Source organism: Pogona vitticeps, chromosome 4 (genome assembly GCF_051106095.1).
Source record: "Pogona vitticeps strain Pit_001003342236 chromosome 4, PviZW2.1, whole genome shotgun sequence".
NCBI lineage: Eukaryota > Metazoa > Chordata > Lepidosauria > Squamata > Agamidae > Pogona > Pogona vitticeps.
In genome coordinates, this window is record NC_135786.1 from 40,884,701 (window position 1) to 40,897,596 (window position 12,896).

A 12,896-nucleotide genomic window follows, 5' to 3' on the forward strand; every position below is an offset into this window, starting at 1 on the left:
TTACTTTCTCAGCTAGACTTGCCTTGCACAGTTCTTGTAAGGATAAAGTGGAATGAGAAGAGCCATTTAAGGAAGAAAGGTAGGATGTAACATAGAGTAATGTAAATAAATCATTAAAGCAGTCAGCATTCCATGCCCATTGAATGTGCTCCATCATCAATGGGTTCTTTTTTTGGCAGAAGGGAGAACTCCACTCACATCAAACACCAGATTTTCTTTTCCAAATACTTTTTATAGTTTGGTGCAACATGGGTGTGGCATTCACCCTCGTGCCTCTTTCTTGACTGTCAAAACTCAGAGCACATGAAGGCAAACAATCCCCTTTTTTACACTGTTGCCACCAGGTGATCACTAAATCACCATTACTTCAGGAAGATGAAGATTCAGGTCCACACTTCAAGGTCTTTTAAATAGAACTTTTGTTTATTGATTATAGAAATTGAAATTGATTCATGAATATCTTCTTTAAGTAAATTTTTTTATTAACCACCACCTTCTATTTGATAATACGCTCTTAACTTTAATCACACTCCACACTCTAACTCCTTCTCTCTCACACACTCCACTCCAACTCTCTGACTGCCCCCTGACTCTCAGGCTCTGTCTCTTATAAGATCTCTCTCGGCTCCGCCTCTCAGCAACATGAATATGCATGAACAATTAACATACTAAAACACGAAAGGGGAATGCTACAAGCCTACTGGCACCTCCCTTTTATATATGGATGCTGTGGTTCTTGCTAAATAAATATCTCCATATGAATTCTGCCCATTTGCTTTTACTATAATATAGCTCAGAAACAGGCATTATTGCTGAAGTGTTGTTTCTTGTGCAAGGATAGGCAGCATATACGTATTCAGGTGCAGTTAACATCCCTATATTGTTCGGCACCCATTATCTCAAAGTTTTATGTATATTGAACTGAAAGAAGGTAACAGTATTCTTTTTGTTCATTCACAGAGTCTGAAACTACAGCGACCCAGATCAGGTACATCTTCCTGAGCTTTCTATTATTTAGCCAGTGCAGCAATGAAAGTTAGTTGATTTGCAACAAAGCTGAATATATTTAATTATTGTAAGCCGCCCAGAGACCTCTGGGTAGAGTGGGCGGCATATAAATTAATTAAATAAATAAAAATAAATAAATACTGCCCTTATGGTATCCTATATTTCATATTAATCCTTTGATTTTTTCATCAGTGGGAAACATCCATTGGTCAGGAACTAAATGATACTTTAACCATGCATTGTTCCAAAATTAGAATTATTTTAATTTCTTTTCTGTCCATCAAGGCTCCTAACACAATGTACAATGAAATAGATAAAAACATTATTGAAAAACAAATTTAAAATAACCTAAAAAGCTAAATGCTAATGGCCTTCAGAATAATACCAATATGGCTGCTCAGTGGAAGCTCAACAGGGCTGGAGTCCCCTCCTGACTTCCCTTAGGGGTAACTCAATAGAACAATATCACATTGATCTATTAGTTTCTCCACCCCTGTTTTTCTTAAATACCAGTCTCCTAATATATTCTTGAGACATACTGTATTCTCAGAGATTTTTCATTTGAGCATGGGGACTTCCAGTGCAAACATGTTCCTTGTGAAAGACAGTGCATTGTTATAAAATGGCAGAGTTAAAGATATTATGGACAATACAGATTCAATCAAATCTAGTTTATTACCTTGCCTCAGGATTTTGGAAAGTGGGTCATGGAGATGTTTTGCTTCCAATATGGTTTTGGTTTTTTCCCCTTTTTAAAAATCACATATAATTACAGAGATTCATCAAGATCGGTCTCCATCACCTTCCCCTCCCCCACTTCCTGAAAGAACTCCTGAGTCATTTATTCTTGCAGATGAGGAATGTAAGTACACTGGGTTTTGCTATCTTGTCACAAGGTGTTTGTGTGATTTTAGTGTTCAGAAGGTACTATTATTTGAAGGGAAAGTGAAAACATCCAAAGAGATATTTAAAGAAATTTCACTCTGAAAATATCCTATAGATAAGGGGTGGATGAGAATCAAGACAGCTAAAGAAGAAGAAAGCTTTGCTTAAAAATCATATTCATTCTCTGATATTTTAGAGTTATTCTTTGTTTTGCATGCTTGTGAGATCCTTAAACTCAGTGCTGAATGCATATGTTGAAGAAATGTTCCAATAAAATGACAAAGGCCCTTTCACATAAAGCCTCCAATGCTACCTGCATTAGTATTAATTATACAATGAACTGTCCTGGAGCAATGTATGAAAGGTAATTTGGAATGCAATATGGGGAAAAAACTTTATTCAAGAACAGATATTTGGGGTCTTACTGGACTAGAGAATGTAATATGACAGAGCATTAACCGCCTGCGCTATATTAACTCATTGCTTTTTGTCCACTTTTATTAGATACTTTTGCCTACAAAACTTGTTTGGTCAGAGACCATATTGACCAATGATCCTTCTGCCAACCAGAGCAATTTCAAATCACAGCCAGCTCTTTTGTTAACTGTCCCCAGTGCTGGTCTGAATATTTTAAACATGGGTGTTCCAGATATTGTAGGATTCTAGTTTCCCTCTCCCTGATCATTTGAGGTCCCAGGAGAGAAAGGAATAAAAGTCCTACAATATCTGAAGGGATGCAGTCCTGTTTGGTGAACAGACTCACTATAAAGAATGAGTGGTGAAAATATGGGCATCCTGTTGCTGATGGACTGCAATACCCATCATTATTGGTCATGTTAGTTAGGGCTCATCGAACTAGGGAGCCCTGCAATGTGTGGAAGGCTACAGGTTCTCTACTCCTGGTTTAAATGTTTCCAAAGAGAAGTGTCCAGCATCTCCTTGCACAAGTGGAAGCCCCTTTGGGTGAATTGTGTGCTTCATAGTCTCCCCCTGTACAATAGAGGTTCAACAGGGCACAGCTACTGTTGGTGGAAGGTAACTGACCATTGGTGGTCAGTGGGATAAATGCCTTGAATGTTACACAGTTCTTCTTGTGGTTTTGATTTCTGCTAAGTTTGGAAAGCGTCATCCTTTTGGCAATTCAGCACAAACGTATCTCAGGAGTTCTGATTTGTCTGGTCTTATCCTGCATGCATTGGAGCCTTAGTTCATCTTGATCTTAGTAGTTGCCTAGAGTGGTTGTATAGACCAGATGAGCAGGATACAAATCAAATAAATAAATAAAAATGATCTCCCTCTGAGGTCCATTGCACAAATAAACACTACATTTGGACATGAAAGATCCAGTGTTTCTCGTGTCTTAGGATCACAACCCATTTTCAATTTCAGGGTTGAAACCTGAAACATATAAATAAGTAAAATGTTTTACTCTTTACTGAGCACATAAAGAGAGTCCTTTTCACATCCTGTCCTACACATTTAGAAGAGACACACTTGGGAGTAGAGCTGTGTGAGAATGGCTTTCCTGCATGTTAACTTTCTCATGCATTGAAGTGCCTCTCTAGTTAATCTTTTGTGTGTTGTGTTTTTATAGCTCAGCCATCTGAGATAAACAATGTTGTGAGCCTTGGAGACACTGGAATGAAATCAACAGAGAAGTCATCAAAGGACACAAAATGTTTTAGGAGGAGCAAGGTAAAAAAAGCAGGGAGAATTCAAGCAGTGCGGACTTCTGTAGGAGTAGAAGAGCAGGATTTCCCCCTTCTTTGTTATTATATGGGTTTCAGAGATACTGAGAATTCAGATGTCTTTACTCAAGATAGCACTTCATTTGGGGAAGAAACTGTAGTTCTCTAGAATTTAAAGTGTTTTTGCACTAGAAAAATTATTTACTTTATTTATTTACAATTCTTTGCCTTGCATTTCTCCTTAACAAGGACCCAAGGCAGCTTACATCATTAAAAGACAATATTTAAAGCTAAGAACAATGAGTATTCAACAGCAGCTTTCACCAATATGAATTTCTCAAACCTACCAGCACTTCTTTTGGGATGCTAATGGCATGAGATTGCACATGTCAGAAACATACGCTGGTTAGAATGTGTAACTTCAGTTGTGATGAGTGCCAGTCCTTCTCAAAGGGGGGGGGGCATGTCTTCTACTTCATAGAAGATTGTCCTCTACTTGACATTCCAAATGATTTTGAGACAGATGGCCCATTAAAAAAAGAGTAAGGACCTTGAAGCTGTCTACCAACAATTAGCATCTGGCAACCAGTCTTCATTGTAAATTATATTTCTATGTATTGTACTCATTTTGCAATTTGCATCTATACATATAAACTAGCGCGCACACATTTTATGCACTTTTGAACCTTCTGTGTGTCTCTCTCAGCAATGCCTTTTCTGTTTCATGATGCATGCATCCTTTCTTTTCTCCACACACATACCCAGATACCACTAGAAGGACCATCGGTGGAATACATACCACACTGGTCTTTTTTCCCTGTATTCTTCAATAGTTTGATTCTTTGGTAGCTAACTGCTCATGGTCTGTGTTTCTTCAGCAAGAGAATCCAAATGCCGTCTTTCAAATAAAAAGCTACCACAAAGACTATCTCATGCTGCAAGTGCTCCTAAGCCTGCATTTGTTATATTTTTATTCCGCCTTTTAGATTTAAAAAAATATCCTAAAACAGCTCACTGGCATTAAAATTCAATCAGCAGTGCTTGCAGCAGACACTGTGCTCAAATGAAAATGACATGGTTTGCAAAGATACATAAGTAAAAAGGCAAAGGACTGCAGTGTATTTGACAATGCCAGGAAAAAAGTGAATTGTAACAAGCATTGAAAGCCAAGCTGTTCCCTTCTTGGGCAGCAGAGGGTGCTATTATACAGAGTCTTCAGTCTTACAGCTTTTTCATCCTGAGGCAGAGGTGGGAGTGACCTGTTTCCTGTTGCAATCACAGGGAAACTGGGAGCAAAAAATCATCTATCTATCTATCTATCTATCTATCTATCTATCTATCTATCTATCTATCTATCTATCTATCTATCTATCTATCTATCTATCTATCTATCTATCTATCTATCTGTCTGTCTGTCTGTCTGTCTGTCTGTCTGTCTGTCTGTCTGTCTGTCTGTCTGTCTATCTATCTATCTATCTATCTATCTATCTATCTATCTATCTATCTATCTATCTATCTATCTATCTATCTATCTATCTATCTATCTTGCCTTTCTCCCTTGTGGTAGCTGCTTGTTAAATGAGGAATGTTTATTTCCCTCTCCAGAGTAGTTCATTTTGTCTTCCAATTTTAAAATTTGCCACAAGACCCGGCCTTCTCCCGCCTCCATCCATGTGGAGGAAATGTGGTGCCTCTGCACAGGGCGTAGTCCTGAGAGAGGAAGGTTGGAAAGGACGAACAGTTCAAGTAACTCTGAGTGGGCTCAAAACACAATAACAGTTAACTATTAACTTCTCTCTGCTAAGTTCTCCTCTCAACACTGCTCTCACGTTAAACAAAAACAAACACATACCATCCCCCCTCTCTCTCCAGGAAAGGCCCTAAGTGGTACAAACAATGCATAGAAGAAATCTCATTCTTGGCAGTGGAGGGGGCTCTAAGCAAGAAAAAGAAACAGTTAGGAAACTACTGCTACATGCACCTTGTAATTACCATCTTTTTTAGTGTATAAAATGACACCTTTTCCTTAAATAATTGGAGAAAAAATTGAGGGTTGTTTTATACACAGAAGGCAGCTCTTTACCACTTCCTTTTGCGAAGGCACAGGGCTTAGCAAAAAGGAAGGGGAGGCATTGCTCCCTTCCTTTTTGCTAAGCTCCGTGCAGTCTCAAAAGGCAAGGAAAAGCGGCAGTCACTTTGACAGCCGCTTTCCTTGCATTTTACCAAGGCATAAGGCTTAGCAAAAAGGGAGCCCTTTGATCCCTGCTTTTTCTAATTGGGGGTTAGAAAAGGTGGGATTGTCTTATAAACGGAAAAATAAAGTAAATGTGTAATCAACTGTGAGGACCTTACACTTTGCTTCAGTTGTCAGTTTGGTGCAACTGCAGACTTACTGGCATTATTTGAAGTCTGAATGTAAAAACAGTGTGGCAGGCACAACCTTAATTGCAGGGGGTCAACAAACCTGTCCCTCTTTGGAATACACCTTTTCCTGTATTTTTTGAGTGGAACAGAACTGGCCAAGTGGAGGGTCAGTTTTTGCTTCTGCAATCTGCTGTTCGGGAGAGGGAGAGAAGGAGTGGGATCCTTGAATCAGTCTGTTCAAGCTCCATCACAGTTAAATTAAATGCAAGTCTTATTGTGTCTCTAAAACAGGTTGCAGAGAGGGAGATCTTTTTTGGGGGGGAGGAGGACTAAATAACAATAACAACAACAGTCATGTAAAAGAAGCATTTCCCATCTCTTTATGTTAGTGGGATAACTCACTGGAAGAAAGGTGAAATCTATAACACATAAGATGAAACACCCACCCACTGGGTTACCAGGCAGTCTGGTGTGGGAGGAGATTCTTCCACAGTTCCAAATGTGTCAGTCAGTCAAACCCTGAGCACAGCCGAGACCTTGAGGATGCTTTACAAACCAGTACCTTTTTCAACAGAGGACACACTTTCTCTCATTTTCTTTCCACTCTTTTTTGCAGAGCTTGAAAATATTCCAAAATGTGAAAAACAGTAAGTATCTTTCAAAGACAGGTTGTTAACAGTGTGCTTACAAAATAATGTGGTGCTGTGTTATAGTCTGAGCCTGTGAAATGTCAAAGAACCCTAATCCTTGACGATTCTATTGGGAGATGAGGGCACTCAGTAGTTTGCTGGATAAATAAAACCTATCACATTACTCTACTGTGTTTAATTGAGCACCTCAGAGGATTTTCAGAATCAGGAATTAGCTACATTTCTTGGCCAGGAGGCACTTAGTTGCAACAGAGAAAGCACATTGTTAATATGAAAGCGACTCTGGCATCCTATTCTCTTTCCTGTCTATAGAAATTAGCCAGTGTTTGCCAAGCCTCTTCCATGTCTTTTCAGACGCTGCCACAGCAGCAGGACTAAACATTATAATCACTGTGAGGGAAGAAAATCTCCATGCCAAGTTCCCAGTCAGCACTCCTAATGTTTAGCTATGTTCTCTGTGTGAACTGGAGCCATTATGCAGAGAGTTTCCACAAAAACATCCCTGATGGGAAGGTTCTTTAAATGTGGCCTATTTGGGAAAGCGTCTACAGAATTATAAATATTCTGATGTTAAAGCTGTTCTTCATACATCAGATGGTTGCTTATTATTGGCTACACATTTTTTCCAGGAAACCTCAATAAGATGTTTTGCTGTTGTGTAGTCATTAAGTCATGTCCGACTCTTGGTGACCCCATGGACCAGAGCACACCAGGCCCTCCTGTCTTCCACTGCCTCCTGGAGTTTGGTCAAATTCAAATTGGTAGCTTCAGTGACACTGTCCAACCATCTCATCCTCTGTCATCCCCTTCTCCTCTTGCCTTCACACTTTCCCAACATCAGGGTCTTTTCCAGGGAGTCTTCTCTTCTCATGAGATGGCCAAAGTATTAAAGCCTCAGCTTCAGGATCTGTCCTTCCAGTGAGCACTCAGGGTTGATATTCTTCAGAATGGATAGGTTTGTTCTCCTTGCAGTCCAGGGGACTCTCAAGAGTCTCCTCCAGCACCACAATTCAAAAGCATCAATTCTTCAGCGGTCAGCCTTCTTTATGGTCCAGCTCTCACTTCCATACATTGCTACTGGAAAAACCATAATTTGGACTATGTGTACCTTTGTCGGCAAAGTGATGTCTCTGCGTTTTAAGATGCTATCTAGGTTTGTTGTCGCTTTCCTTCAAAGAAGCAGGCGTCTTTTAATTTCGTGGCTGCTGTCACAATTTTTCAGGAGATAGATAAGGTGGTCAGGCACTCCCATTTCTTTAAAGTTGCTATAGTTTGCTGTGGTCCACACAGTCAAAGGCTTTTGCATAGTCAATGAAGCAGAAGTAGATGTTTTTCTGGAACTCTCTGGCTTTGTCCATAATGCAGCACATGTTAGCAATTTGGTCTCCAGTTCCTCTGCCCCTTCGAAATCCAGCTTCTACTTCTGGGGGTTCTTGGTCCACATATGGCTGAAGCCCACCTTGTAGGATTTTGAGTATAACCTTGCTAGCGTGTGAAATGAGTGCAGTTGTACAGTAGCTGGAGCATTCTTTGACACTGCCCTTCTTTGGGATTGGTTAGCAGACTGATCTTTTCCAATCCTTTGGCCACTGTTGAGTTTTCCAAACTTGCTGGCATATTTAGTGTAGCACCTTAACAGCATCATCTTTTAAGATTTTAAATAGTTCAACTGGAATGCCATCATCTCCACTGGTCTTGTTGTTAGCCATGCTTTCTAAGGCCCACTTGACTTCGCTCTCCAGGATGTCTGGCTGAAGGTCAGCAACAACACTATCTGGGTTGTCCGGGACAACCAGATCTTTCTGGTATAATTCCTGTGTATTCCTGCCACCTCTTCTTGATGTCTTCTCCTTCTGTAAGGTCCCTACTTTTTTTGTCCATTATCATGTGCATCTTTGCACAAAATGTTCCTTTAATATCTCCAATTTTCTTGAACAGAGCTCTGGTTTTTCCCTTTCTATTATTTTCCTACATATCTTTGCACTGTTCATTGAAGAAGGCCCTCTTGTCTCTCCTTGCTATTCTTTGGAAGTCAGTATTCAATTTTCTGTAACTTTCCCTATCTCCCTTGCATTTGGTTTCCCTTCTCTTCACTGCTATTTGTAAGGCCTCATTGGACAGCCACTTTGCTTTCTTGCATTTCCTTTTCTTTGGGATGGTTTTTGTTGTTGCCTCTTGTACAATGTTACGAGCCTCCATCCATAGTTCTTCAGGCACTTTGTTCACCAAATTGAGTTCCTTAAATCTGTTCTTCACTTCCACTGTGTATTCATAAGGGATTTGGTTTAGATTATACCTGACTAGCCCAGTGGTTTTTCCTACTTTCTTCAGTTTAAGCTTGAATTTTGCTATGAGAAGCTGATGATCAGAGACGCAGTCAGCTCTAGGTCTTGTTTTTGCTGACTGTATAGAGCTTCTCCATCTTTGGCTGCAGAGAATATAATCAATCTGATTTCGATACTGCCCATCTGGTGATTTCCATGTATAGAGTCGCCTCTTGTGTTGTTGGAAAAGAGTGTTTGTGATGACCATCTTGTTCTCTAGACAAAACTCTATTAGCCTTTGTCCTGCTTCGTTCTGAATTCCAAGGCCAAACTTCCCTGTTGTTCCTTTTATGTCTTGGATCCCTACTTTAGCATTCCAGTCCCCTAGAATAAGAAGAACATCTTTCTTTGGTGTCAGTTCTAGAAGATGTTGTAAATCTTCATAAAATTGTTCAATTTCAGTCTCCTCAGCAATGGTGGTTGGTGCATAAACTTGGATTATTGTGATGTTGAAAGGTCTGCCTTGGATTCGTATTGACATCATTCTATCATTTTTGAGATTGTATCCCATTACAGCTTTTCCCACTCTCTTGTTGACTATGAAGGCTACTCCATTCCTTCTACGGGATTCTTGCCCACAATAGTAGATATGATAATCGTCTGAACTGAATTCGCCCATTCCTGTCCATTTTAGTTCACTGACACCCAGGATGTTTCTTCTTGCCATCTCCTGTTTGACCACATACAGACATCCAGCTTACCAAGGTTCATAGATCTTACATTCCAGGTTCCTATGCGGTATTTTTGTTTGCAGCATCAGACTTTCCTTTCACTTCCACTCATGTCCACAGCTGAGTGTCCTTTTGGCTTTGACCCAACCACTCTATTAGCTCGGGAGCTACTTGTCCTTGTCCTCCACTTTTCCTCAGTTGCATGTTGGACGTCTTCTGACCTGAGGGGCTCATCTTCCAGCGTCATATCTTTTAGCCTTTTGTTTCTGTCTATGGAGTTTTCTAGGCGCATTTCCTGCTCCAGGTGGATCGCGTTTAGTCCGACCCCCCCACTATGACCTGTCCGTCTTGGGTGTCCCTGCACAGCACAGCCCATAGCTTCTCTGAATTACTCAGGCCCCTTCACCACGACAAGGCAGCGATCCGTGAAGGGGTAATAAGAGGTTTACTATGCTTCAAACAAATGCAATTAGTGGGGTTTCTTTTCTTTTCTTTCTTTCTTTTTGAGATAGTAGCTGACCAGCAGCCCCTTGAATATTGTACTAAAATAAAATCTAGGCAATATCAGAAGCTCTGAAACCTTGGGAAGGGAAAGATGATAACATGGCAGCTGGAGCTTGGAAGGACAGAGGTGCCAGTAGCCATACATTTTGGAAGAAGAGGATAGTGCATATTAGACTGTTGAAGAAAAAAGGGATGAAGAGAAAGCTGGGTACATTAGGGATAACTAGGTGCTGATATGATCATGTAGTAAGTTATCAAACAGCAGGAGGCAGCTTTACTGGCCAGTGGACTCTTCTGAGCAGAAAGCAATATACAAGGGCCAAAAGTTACTGTATGAAAGCAATACAGTGCACAACTTACTATAATGCCCCCCAATAATGTTTTATCATTATATGTTAACATTGTTTGAAGAACAAAATTGATAACTTGCTGCATTATTTGTTGTGTTTCTTGTTGACATTTTTGTTACTTTTTTAAAAAAAGTTTCAAGGCTTGATATTCTTCATATGTGAAGTTCAAAAATAATTAAGGAGTGTAAAAACAGCAGCCTTGAAAATCTACATGATGCTTAAGAAAATAAGTCTGAACAGCAGCATACTAAATTTCTCTTTCCTAGCAAGCTAACACTTGAGCATGAACATGTAAATATTAAAAAGAAAAGTGAAACACAGGAAAAGTTCTAGATCATTAGACTCCTAGAGCACTATGATACAGGTATAGCAAAGTCCTAGATCAGGGGTCTCCAAACTACAGCCGCAGGTCACATCCGGCCCACCTTGCCGTTTTATCCAGCCGTTCCCTTCAGCCATGTTCCTGTTCCTTTGGCCTCAAATTTGTGTATAAATTTGATTCGCTATCTAGAGTACTAATTGCATTCAAAGGTAAGTTTAAGTAACATAGCCTGCAAGAAGCCTGTGGATTTTTCTTTATAGAAATTGATAAACTAACACCTGCTAAGGGCTTTCCTTTCATTTTTAGGTATTTGTGGTCCATCTTCATTAGTAAAAGCCACTGGTCCAGAGCAGGCAAATCACTTTCCCTCTGTTCTCAGTTTTGGTATGTATGCTTTTCATAAAGTACTATATTTCTGTTTTCTGTTAATGATGAAGACATAGGACTGTTTATGATTTTTGTTTGAAGGTTTATTTTTTCGTCGAGGGGTTTGTATTGATTAGTACTGAAAATCAAATCACTAGTGAAGTTATAGTAGATTCAGAGGGGGGAAATTCTAAGGGTATTTCCAATTATTTTGAAACACTAAGAAAAACCCCTGCTGGGCTGTTCACTGTGCTGACCAGCAGCAAGACTTCCTGTCACATAATGCACAGAGTGACATATCTGTTGCAGAGTGTAGCAGTAACCTGTTCTGTTTTTTAGCAAAATTGGTCAAGAATGGAACATTGTAAGAATGGAACCAATGAATGCAGAAGGAAGTGTAAAAGACACAGTGAAGGATTTTACCAAGAAACATTCATTCTACTTAAGCTCTGTTTTGACAGAATCTGTGCAGTGCAGTGCAGTGAGTCTCAACCTTTTTGACACCAGGGACCGGTTTAGTTGAAGACCATTCTCCCAAGGATCGGGGCGATATTCGTGGCAGGCAGGAGGTGAGCTGCAATTGCAGCTCCACCTCCTGTTAGATCAGCAGCAGCCTAGAACCTAATAGGAGCACAGGCTCCTATGAGACTCTAATGCCACAGGCACGGCTGATCTGGTAGCAGCAGGGGTGGGGGCAAGGAGCGAAGCTCCGCCTCTTGTCAGATCAATATCAGCATTAGAACCTCATAGGAAGGCGCTGACAGGAGGCGGAGCTTCACTTGCCACTCATCTGTCCTGGTAGCCTGGTCCTTCCAAGGCCATGGACCAGTACCTGTCTGTGGCCCAGGGGTTGGGAATCCCTGGTGTAGCGGATAGTGACCAAGTAGGATTCAGGAGACTTGGATCAAAAACCCACTCAGCCATGGAAGCTCACTAGGGGGTGTAGAACTGGTAATCCACTCCTTAAATACCCCACTTACCTTAAAAGCCTTATTAGGGTTGTTGTCAGTTCTGTCTTGACTTGCAAACTTTACAGGCGCTAAGCACCCACAGACACCCTTTCCTGAAAAACATAACATTAAGCTGTTTTACCCCATCCCAATTTTTGCAAGTGAAAGCTCTTAAAATGCCCTGTGCCCAGACAATATGCCAGATGGACAGCACTAACACACATCACATAGCTTCTACCGTGTTTTCTTGAAAATAAGACAGGGTCTTATATTAATTTTTGCTCCAAAAATGCATTAGGGCTTATTTTCAGGGGATTTTTAATTTTTTTTCATTGACAACAATCTACATTTATTCAAATACAGTCATGTCATCTTCTTTTGGTTGCTGCACAATAGGAGAGGGTGGGGTTTCACTTAACAGGCTTATTTTTGGGGTAGGGCTTATATTACGAGAATCCTGAAAAATCATACTATGGCTTATTTTCAGGTTAAGTTCTTACTTTGGGGAAAACAGGGTAGATGTTAGTGATGTGCTTCTTGCTCTACTAGATTCAAACAAGATGTTGATGTGATTCTCCTCAGGTCATGAAAAAATGCTTAAGGGCATTGGAATGAAGAATTTTGAAACTACTTATTCTAGAGTAGTTGCATTCTCTTCCAAAAGGCCGCTCCCGGATGAGTGATCCTAAGAATATGGTACATGTGTTTACACTGTAGATTCACTTAGCTAAATTAGCCAGATTGCCTGCTTATGTGATTTTTATGTGTAAACTTTAAAATACTGTTTCACATTATGGTTGTTTAAGAATTATAT

General features: G+C 40.2%; 1 protein-coding gene and 1 long non-coding RNA gene across 13 annotated transcripts in view; one reads left to right on the forward strand and one right to left on the reverse strand.

Moving 5' to 3' along the window:
- Nucleotides 1-12,896, forward strand: part of PTPN22 (protein tyrosine phosphatase non-receptor type 22) — a 52,982-nt gene that overhangs the window by 39,740 nt on the left and 346 nt on the right. For 6 of the 11 annotated variants that reach the window (XM_020780575.3, XM_020780571.3, XM_020780578.3 and 3 more), the window contains 6 exons: nucleotides 961-988; nucleotides 1,784-1,870; nucleotides 3,488-3,588; nucleotides 6,562-6,592; nucleotides 11,073-11,150; nucleotides 12,665-12,778. In XM_020780575.3, coding sequence (XP_020636234.3) covers nucleotides 961-988; nucleotides 1,784-1,870; nucleotides 3,488-3,588; nucleotides 6,562-6,592; nucleotides 11,073-11,150; nucleotides 12,665-12,765 — 426 coding nt within the window. In that variant the 3' untranslated portion in view covers nucleotides 12,766-12,778. Of the gene's footprint in view, nucleotides 1-960; nucleotides 989-1,783; nucleotides 1,871-3,487; nucleotides 3,589-6,561; nucleotides 6,593-11,052; nucleotides 11,151-12,664; nucleotides 12,779-12,896 lie in introns of those variants that run through there. The other 5 variants (XM_072997172.2, XM_072997173.2, XM_078393357.1 and 2 more) reach the window with 2 other exon arrangements.
- LOC140706558 (uncharacterized) overlaps nucleotides 1-12,896 on the reverse strand; it is a 40,286-nt gene that overhangs the window by 18,487 nt on the left and 8,903 nt on the right. For both annotated transcript variants that reach the window (XR_012086245.2, XR_012086246.2), the window contains exon 2: nucleotides 12,113-12,195. This is a non-coding gene — a long non-coding RNA (uncharacterized LOC140706558). The remainder of the gene's footprint in view (nucleotides 1-12,112; nucleotides 12,196-12,896) is intronic.